This window comes from Cryptomeria japonica, chromosome 6 (genome assembly GCF_030272615.1).
Source record: "Cryptomeria japonica chromosome 6, Sugi_1.0, whole genome shotgun sequence".
Classification (NCBI taxonomy): Eukaryota; Viridiplantae; Streptophyta; class Pinopsida; order Cupressales; family Cupressaceae; genus Cryptomeria; species Cryptomeria japonica.
In genome coordinates, this window is record NC_081410.1 from 191,642,632 (window position 1) to 191,652,391 (window position 9,760).

The 9,760-nt window shown below is 37.7% G+C and overlaps 1 protein-coding gene across 6 annotated transcripts in view; it reads left to right on the forward strand.

The window, feature by feature from the left end:
- The window catches only part of LOC131053529 (endoribonuclease Dicer homolog 3a), a 182,979-nt gene extending 173,460 nt beyond the window's left edge, over positions 1-9,519 (forward strand). For 3 of the 6 annotated variants that reach the window (XM_057988141.2, XM_057988142.2, XM_057988144.2), the window contains 2 exons: positions 8,658-8,784; positions 8,878-9,519. In XM_057988141.2, the coding sequence (XP_057844124.2) occupies positions 8,658-8,784; positions 8,878-9,031 (281 nt within the window). In that variant the 3' untranslated portion in view covers positions 9,032-9,519. Of the gene's footprint in view, positions 1-8,657; positions 8,785-8,877 lie in introns of those variants that run through there. The other 3 variants (XR_009107715.2, XR_009107716.2, XR_009107717.2) reach the window with 1 other exon arrangement.
- The last annotated feature ends 241 nt before the right edge of the window (positions 9,520-9,760 follow it).

Sequence of the window (9,760 nt, forward strand, 5' to 3'; positions counted from 1 at the left end):
CAAAGCACAAAATTCAAATCTTCAACATTGGGACTAGGATGATCTCGCCATACCTCCACTTGAGTACTAATTCTAAGAAATGATGCAAAAATAGGAGAATTCGCTAGGCAAAATGTAGATCAAAGTTCTCCCTTCAGCAAAATGCGCCTCCTTTAGTCTTCACAAGAATCAACTCCACCACCTTCTAGCCTCCAACACTTGAGATAAATTCGCTCCAAATAGACCAGATTTCGCACTTCCTTCTTGCTCTCCAAATTCGCACTTGAAGTAATGAGTGAATGATTGATTAAACTTGATCAAAACACCCCTATTATATAGGGCGCTCACCATTTTGCTCCCCCTAGGCCGACTTGTCAAAATAGGCCTAAAAAAAAAAAAAAAGTTTGCAAAAAGGAGAGGCCGACTTGATAAAATAAATAAAAATAAGCCCTCACGCGCTCCATTTTTAATTTTAATTTCACAAAAATTAATTTTAAATGCCTTTATAATAAAAATTCGATTTTCTAAGGCTCAAAATTAATTTATTAAATACCAATGCGCCTTTTATTAAATGCCAATTTAATTTAATTTTTTCAAATATTTTGAAGTTAGCAATTTTGGCATTTAATGCAATTTGGAGGATGTTAACGCTCAAATGTGGTAAAAAAAATGAAGAATGCCACTAACTTCACCCTGGACCCTTGGAGAGGGACAGGAGCGAACTTTCAATTTAGGCCTTGCATTCCTCATTTTTCCTCGCTCAAAACTTTATCTAGGCATTAAAACGGCATTTTTAATTGGAGTCTTGAGTTTAATTTCACTTGATCTCTAGGAGGGAAGTGCATCAGGACCCCTTTTCGCCCTGGACCCTTGGAGAGGGACAGGAGCGCCTTTTCACTTTTGGTCTCAATCCTTCAACCTTTTATTTGTTGATTCTCGTTGTGGGGTAAGCAATGATCTCTTTCATTCGCTCCATACATGTTTAATTTGCTTTTTTCAAGGCAAAATAGGTGTTTCAAAGATTTTCGCCCTGGGCCTCCAGTGAAGGACAGGGGCGATTTTTGTATTTTAACCTAGGATTATCAAGTTTAAAAGTCAAGTCTTTGTTCACCATGCTTTAGAAGACCTTTTCCATCCTTGCACAACCTTGCCTTAGCGTAATCTTAGAGGGAAGTTATTGGTTTTGTAAAAATCGCCATGGTCCTTCAGTGAGGGACAGGAGCGCTTTTGAGTTCTTTGTACAAATTCTTGATCACTTCAACTTCAAATTACCCTCAAGGCGTAGAACATCATCCTCCACTCCCCTTTGAGTGTTATAAACAAAAGGTTATCTCGAAATGCAAGGTAAATGGGCACATTTGGAAATTTCGCCCTGGACCCTTGGAGAGGGACAGGAGCGATTTTCCTTATTGTCATCAAAACTTGTAATCATTGCCTCTCAATTCCACCTCAAGGCATTTCAAACATCATTTCAAACTTGCGCCTTGGCTTAGATTTGTCCAAACTTGGAGAGAAGGGCTGGATACTAGGTTTTTCGCCCTGGTCCCTCAGAGAGGGACAAGAGCGATTTTGCAAATTCAAGTTTATCCGTCCTTTGCTAGCCCTCCAAACTATCTTCAATGGGCAATACACGCCTTCTTCCATTCATTTCAATCACAAAACTTGCCTTGTCCTAAGAAAATTGCACTTTTTAGAAAATCGCTCTGGACCTTCAGCAAGGGACAGGAGCGCCTTTTGTCATTTGGGTTGATTTCCTCCTTTGCTGACTACTCAAATTATATTCAATGGACAAAACATGCTTTCCTTGATCTCTTCCAATCATAAAATCACTTTGATCCTGCAAGAACAGTGCAAATTTGAAAATCAAGCTCCCGACCTTCAGTGAGGGACAGGAGCGAACTTTGCCCTCTAGGCCAAAATGCTTCATCTCTCATCACAAAATTTCTTTGCTAGGGAAGATTTCATCTTGTTACACGCCATGAATAAGAGTTCCAGTCCAAAGAAGGTCTAAAAATGTGTATATAAAGAATTTCGCCCTGGACCCTTGGAGAGGGACAGGAGCGAAATTACCCTTCTAGGCAAAACTCCATCATTTCATTGTCTTTAATCAAGTCTGGATGCTCTATCACGTTCATTTCACCCTCCACCATGCCTTTGATATCTCAATTTGACCAAACAAGGTCAGGAATGACTCCACTAAGTCTTTTCACCCTGGACCCTTGGTGAGGGACAGGAGCGATTTTGATGATTCAAACAAAATCCTTCATCATCTCGAGCTAAAACTCCTTTAGGCGGGTGGAGAAAGTCACTTGTTTTCCAATCATATCCAACACTTGGTCCTTTTTCACTGCCAGATGAGGGAAATCAAGATTTCGCCCTGGACCCTGAGTAAGGGACAGGCGCGATTTTTCCCTTATCCCTCAAAATTCACCATTTTCATGCCTTCAAAATCTTCAAAAGTATCAAGTCACGTCCGATCATCTCTCCTGGAGACCCTGCATAAAGCAAAATAGAAAAGTCAATGACAAATATGCTTTAAATAACATTTTCGCCCTGGACCCTGAGAGAGGGTCAGGAGCGATTTCACCCTTTATGGCTAAAATATTCAAAATTTAAGTCTCCAATCATTTCACAAGGCAGAGTTAGGTCATCTTCAAGGCCAGGAACCAATTAGTAAGCCTTCTCAAAACAAGAAATTGCACTTAGAATGAATTTCGCCCTGGACCTTTGAAGAGGGACAGGAGCGAATTCTCTGTTTCAGGCATCATCTTACCTCCAAAATTTGATCAAAATTTACCTAGGCAAGAACACACAATTTCACCTTCAAAATGCTAACACTTAGCCAAAAATTTGGATTTTTTCCCAAAAAAAACCTTGATTAGACCTAACCTGAGACCTATCTAACTCTCCTAACAGGCACACCTTACTTCGACAATCTCAATCCTAGGGAGGACACTTAACAACTTTCAAAATTTGACTGGACTCAGCTTGAATTATGTCAGAAGGAACCCCTAAGGCTTAGTCTTAGCCCAGACAGACCACTCACTCACTCAAAACCCTAAAAGCAGAGAGAAGAACAGGCAAAACAAAAGCGAAAAAGAGGGGGTCCCCATTCTAATGGGGCGATGTGTGAAATGGTCACAACATGTCCCCTTTTGTGATTGCCCTAAATCTTACCCAAGCACCTGTCAAAGTCTACTGACTTTACCTTGATTAATTATGAAATCATATATTCTGTTTGGATTGATTGACTTGCTTGTCTCTTTCAATGCTTAATCTGGAATGATTACCTGATCTGCTTTATATCTTATGACTAATCTGCTCTTTATGAGCAGTGATGCTAATTGAATTGTTTCCCTTCTATGATTATCTGTCTGCTGATTACTGATTGCAGATCTGTATGTCTGATCTGATCTCTTGCTTTTCATTCCATTGATCATTCAATATAGACATCTTCATTGATGATTTAATCGCTCTATGGCTGAGAATTTAACCCCACTTGCTGGTTGATGATTCTGTTGATCTGCTTATTCTATAACCAAATATTATTTATTATAAATGAACCAATTCCCCATGGCTAATTTATGCCTGTAACTTAATAACAGTGCTGATCTGGTCTGATCGTTGGTCATCTCACTGGAGGCTTTTGATTCCTTTCCTTTATATCACTCAATGTGGGGGAGAGGTCACACCTCTTCATCATATATGCCCTTTGGCAAGAGACACACCCTTAGCACCCTTTGAAAGAGTGCGACTCTTTATTATTTCTGCCCTTTGAAAGGGACACAACCTTTCACAATCAGATCTGCTCTTCTTATTTAAAGCTGATCTGCACTTCTGATTTTCAATTTATCCCCCTCAAATGAGATTCTCTTCTCCCTTTTATATCTCATGTTTGAGGGAGTCACAACTTTCATTTCATGCCTTTTGACCATTCATTAACTTAATTAAAATTTAAAAATATTTAATTATACTCGTATATTTTAATTTTAAATTTTATTATTATTTTTACCATTAACTTGTATTTCAAAGTGGGGACATTACAAAAACCTAGCAAAAAAGCATTACTCAATGCATTAATTAAACCATTTGCAATACAATGAAAAATTCTTATGTGCCCTCCAACAACATGCACCTCTGATCTAGATAACCCCATTCACTCTATAAAACCAAAGAAACGAGAATTGCCATGAATCGCCTAAACTCGGCGAGTCCGAGTTCGAGTCATGCTCGCCGAGTCTCTGGGACTCGGACTCGTCCGAGTCTGGCGAGCTTGGCGAGTTTGGCTCAAACTCAGCGAGTCCCGAACCCCAAACTCGGCTATTGCCTGGGTTAAGTAAAATGACAAAAAAAAAACATTTTAAAAAGTTTTTTTAAAATGAATGGTCTCGTCTTTGTTCACTACAACCTCCGCCTAAGAATGAGAAAAATTAGGGTTACAACATGTCAACCAATAGAAAAATAACACCCAACGCCTTTATTAAATAATAAGTTTTTTTGGCTGCCCCTTGACCCCACCTTGGGGGCGCTGCCCCCAAACCCCCATCAAAAAATATGGGGGGAAATTGCGTCGATAGAAGTAGGGAAAATTTAACCTCCAAATCTGACACTGATTGGATCGACCAGGTAGATATAGAGGCTGAGACTGTAGCCATGGCAGAGGAGTGGAGAGCACGAGCACAGACAGGAGATTCAGAGGCAGATAGTGACACGGATGCTCTTGATGTTGGTGAGCATGGCATGGTGTCACGGGGAGCGGCTATGGCTGTCGAATCATCCAAGACCTACCTTAGACGCCTTCGCAGGGGGTCGAGGCCGGAGGGTGTTGCCATGCAAGCTCCTCTGAGCCATAGGCTTGTAGTTGTATTTACCTTTGGTATTTGTGTGAAACATTTGATGATGATCATATGATGACATGGATTTTTTATTCCACGAGTTTTGTAATATTGTATACATTTGACAATATTTATATATCTATGTTTGTTATTTCCTTCAACTACAATTTGCGTTTATGCTTATGTGATTGATGTATACTTGTGTATGTAATCAAATGAGCCGAGTTTGATGATGTTATTGTGTCTTTAAGGTGTATTCAATAAAGGGTGCCTGAAACAAGTTTTAAATCTTTAAAAATCTCTAAATTTCTTGGGTTTTTCACTTTCCCGAGTCCAGCTGAGTCTGAAGCCGAGTCTGACTCCGAGTCCCGAGTCCGAGTCCGATTCGGCCTTGCCGGGTCCGATTCGGCCTTGCCGAGTCCGAGTCTCGTTTCTTTTCTCTATACACACAATACAATGAGAATTCCTTTGCTATTGTTCCTTTATATCTTTAAAAAATCTTTTGAGAAAAACCTAGCAAGAAAAGCATCACACAATGCTTTAATTAAACCATTAGCAATACAATGAAAAATTCTTTTGTGCCCTCCACCAACATGCACCTCCTATCAAAGAATAACCTCACTCACTCTATACACACAATACAATGAGAATTCCTTTTCTAGTGTTCCTTTGATAAAAAATTCAAACTAAACTCCCAAACCTGCTCCTATTGCATCTATGACAATGGTATGTGTTGAATTAGAACACCAAGTGGTATTACATGAAATTATAAATCCAAGAGAATGACTCCATGTAATGTCCCTTTTCATAAATGCCCTAGTTTTGCCCTAAAATTAAATTCCCAAGGAAGTAGGGAATGGAATAGTGTTAGTGATATTACATACGAACTTAGATTGCCCTGGTTGAGGCCTTGCAAACATGTTGGATAATCATTGAAAGCATAAACAAATCTTTGTTAGAAATAATAAGCAAAACATAGATCTTGTTACTAGGGCTTAGGAACATTAACTTGATCATAAAACAAATATAACTCATTGATGGAGTTCAACCATAGGAAGGCTAGGATAAAGAGGTATGTTAGGGTGCTTGAATGTTCCTCTACCCTAGGCCCAAGAGCAGATATTCAATCCCTCTTGGCCTCATGTTGCCCTTGCCATCCATATGAGGTGGTGTACCTAGTGAGGAATCTTATAGCCCTTCCCCTCACCATCCTACCTCTATCTTCCACCATATGATCTGAATTCCTTAATCCCATGGTCAATCATGATAGGGAAGTCAGGACGATTACAGTAGGGTGTCCTGAGAATCCTTCCCTCCTAAACCCGAGGGCAACACTCCTTTTGCCCCCTTGGCCTCATGGGACCATTCAGTCAGCACCATGAGGTGGCATACTTAGGAGAGGACCTCATCGCTGTTTCCCCTCCTAGTATCCCCTTATTCCTTAATCCCAATTGATAGCATTAATCATACACATAGAAATCATTATTTCCTTCATCTAATATGTAAGAGATTATATGAACACATATAGAGATTATGCATTATTATTCCCATTTAATATATGTGAGAAAACATATGAACATTTAGTGGTAGCTAGCTTATATTAAGTCAAGAGTAATTTAGATAGACATTATTATATTATTAACTTTTATCATTCCCATACCAATCGCAGGGATATTAATATTACTGTATGCTGAATCGGCTGTCAATGTCTGATTTTATTTGTCTTCCTTCGATTAACTTCTCAATCGATTTTCCCCTTCATATACTTTCCACGGCTGGGGTGATGCATCTTCATTTGGAGGGGTATATCATAACAACCATGGCTCTAAAGCAAATGTTAGGAAATTAGTGATAATCTTAAGAGAAACGCTATGTTGAATAAGTTGCAAATTCCAAAACTGGTGCAACAAATTGACAATTCAAAACATACACACATAGAAACACCAAATATACCCTAGAAAACCCTTTTAAGAAAAAACCTAGCAAGAAGAGCACCACTCAATGGGTTAAATGAACCTTTATGATACAAAGAGAAATTGTCTCTTGTTTGTCTTCCTTTGACAACATGCGCCTCTTGTCAATAATACAACCACTCATTGTATAAGCACAATACAATGAGAATTGTTCTACTATTCTTTCTCTAATATAACACGATAAACCAAGCAGTCAAACATGCTACTATTGCATATATTGCACGGTTATGTGTTGCATAAAAACATCAAGTGGTGTTACATTAAACCGTGAACCCAAGAGACACGAGTCCACCAAACACTCCATGTAATGCTTCACGTTCCCTGAGGCTTTTCCCACATTCCAAAGATTCCTCATGTGCTCTAACTTTGTCCTATCAAATTCAAGCACCTAAGGGACCTATCACCTATTGTGAAAACGTTTTGTTTGATTGTCTACAGGCAAGCTCCAATTTATTTATATTTACAATGTTGCATGCAGCAATTACAACATGAAAGATATACTAATATTACAATGTTATTATCCTAGGCATGCATCTTTCAGAACATCTTCACGTAATGCAAAACAACAAGAGTGCATTTAGACTATAAATAGTTTCATAGACAAGCTGAATGCAATCATAGAAAATCACGACAAAATCACAAACATACTCTGCAGGTGATCAACTCCTTGCTTCTTTTGGAGAATATAAGTCACAGAAATATGAAAATCATCAAGGATTAGGAAGAGCATTCCTTAAAAGAGGAGAACGTTCCATCAATCCATAATTACGTAGAGCCAACCGGCAGCAGTTCCCTATTCAAGCACGATTGTTTATCAACCCTTTTCAGATCCACACCTTGCAAGAGGAGAGAAAGTGGGGCCCAAAACATCATTATGGTTCATTTCTCCAAAAAAAAAATAAGTGCTTTCTAAATCTTGACACTGGAAACACTTGTGTATGATATGTCTAAATATGGATCTTTATGATATGTTCATAGTTCAATCACTATGTTTAAACGCTTTCTTCTTTATAACATGTCTAAACATGTATCTTTTCAGTAGCCTTTTGCTTCTTATGGCTGGCTGTCATCATAGATTCTCATAGATTCTTACTTCTTTTATGATTTTGAGCAATATTTTTCTGCCAATCACCCTGTGAATGCTCATCTTGACTTCTCAAAACTGGCCTGATTTTGTCTACAGGCACCATAACCCTCGCCTTCTAATTATTTCCATCTATAAATAAAATATATTCTTTTATCAAAGTAAAAAACAAAGATGTTGCCATTGATGCATTTATTTCATAACAAAGGCATTTTGATGCTCCTGTTCACCTTTTCATTGAAACTGAAAGGTTGGAATGCTGTGTGCAGATCCAAGTTTTATAATATTGTATTTAGTTTATATCTTAGTGCTCGTAAAGCCATTTTAGCCCTCAGTTAACATACACATGCTAAGGTTCAAGATTAAGGAAAAATGATGTAAAAAGTGAAATATTTTGAAGGAAAACTCAAGTTAGACAGTTTTCCGATTACTTTTGGAGTAAATTTCCTATGCAGAGTAATGCTGGTAAAACTCATCTTGCCCCATGCCTTGTCCATTGGAGAATCAATATTTTATCCAGTTTCGAAATTTTATTGATCTATGTACCCTAATTCAACCCTAGGCTGTATGAAGTCCCCCATGGTTTACCACTTCACCACTTGAGCTCATTCCGTTTACTCAAAGTCTCTACTGGTTTTATTACCAGAGAGTGAGTGAAATTTTACGATTATTCTAATGCATTGCAGATTCTGGAAGTGAAACAATTTTTCTTTTCATAGCAAACTTATCTCAGATGAAATATTAAAGAATTCTTAATACTATTTTTAATGGTCTGTGTCCTTGCAGTGTGTGTTAAACTGTGCATGCAAAGGGGAGGTCCACGCAACAACTTGTACGATGCTTGCAAAAAATTGAAGTGGTGTGGACCTGAATTTCACTTGTTAGAAGGTGCAGGCAGGCCTCACGCAACCAGGTCTGGTCTTGCTCTTTTCTTTTCATCATCTGCTCTCCTTGAAAGTAACCATCTAACATAATATAATATAATGCCCACTTGTGAATTTTGCAGATTTTCATTCAGAGTTGTAGTCCACATTCCTGAAAAAGGAGAATTGAGTGTCGACGGTGAGATGAAAAGTGACAAGAAAAGTGCGATGGATGCAGCAGCCATGCTAATGCTGTCGGAGCTCAAAAAACAAGGCTTCTGCTCTTTAAAACGCTAAACCTCACAACAGCGCAAGTCGTCAAAGCTGTCAATCCTTACTAAACTAAATGAAAGCAAGTTTCAGTAACACCACCAAGCTCAATGGTTTGAGTTGTCCCTAACAGCATCATCATGCATGTATGTAAATTCTGAAGTATGCAATAGAAATATGTTTCATTAACATTCAAACTTTTATAATTGGGCTTCAAAAAGAGAAATGGTATTGCCCAAGGTCACTTTCATAGTTCACTCCCTGTGAGGCTCACTAACTTGGAGTATAGGTTGGGACGTTGCCAACTTTCCTTCAAAATTTGTATTTATTTACTCATGAAATATTCAATGTTCATGAGGGTGGGGAAGGGGTTGAGGAAAGTGAGGGGTTTTTTATTTTATTACTTAGTTCATATGTAACCTTTAGCTTTTAACCTTAGTTTTGTAATTAGATTTATATTTTATAATTATAAAAAAGAAAATTATATATTGTTTAATCTTATAGCTTTATATCTATTTTGATTTTGATTTTGTTTTAAAATTATGATATTTAAATATTTAATTTTTTTAAATTGATAAAATTAAATAAATTTATCATTTTTTATTCAATTCAATTTTCTAGATTTATCATATATATATAAATGTAGTTTTGTTCTATACAATAGAAACATGTTGATGATCTTATCTTCATGATCTAAATTTACTTCACTTATTTAAATTGGATCTTTTTAATTTAATTAGACCATTACACATTAAT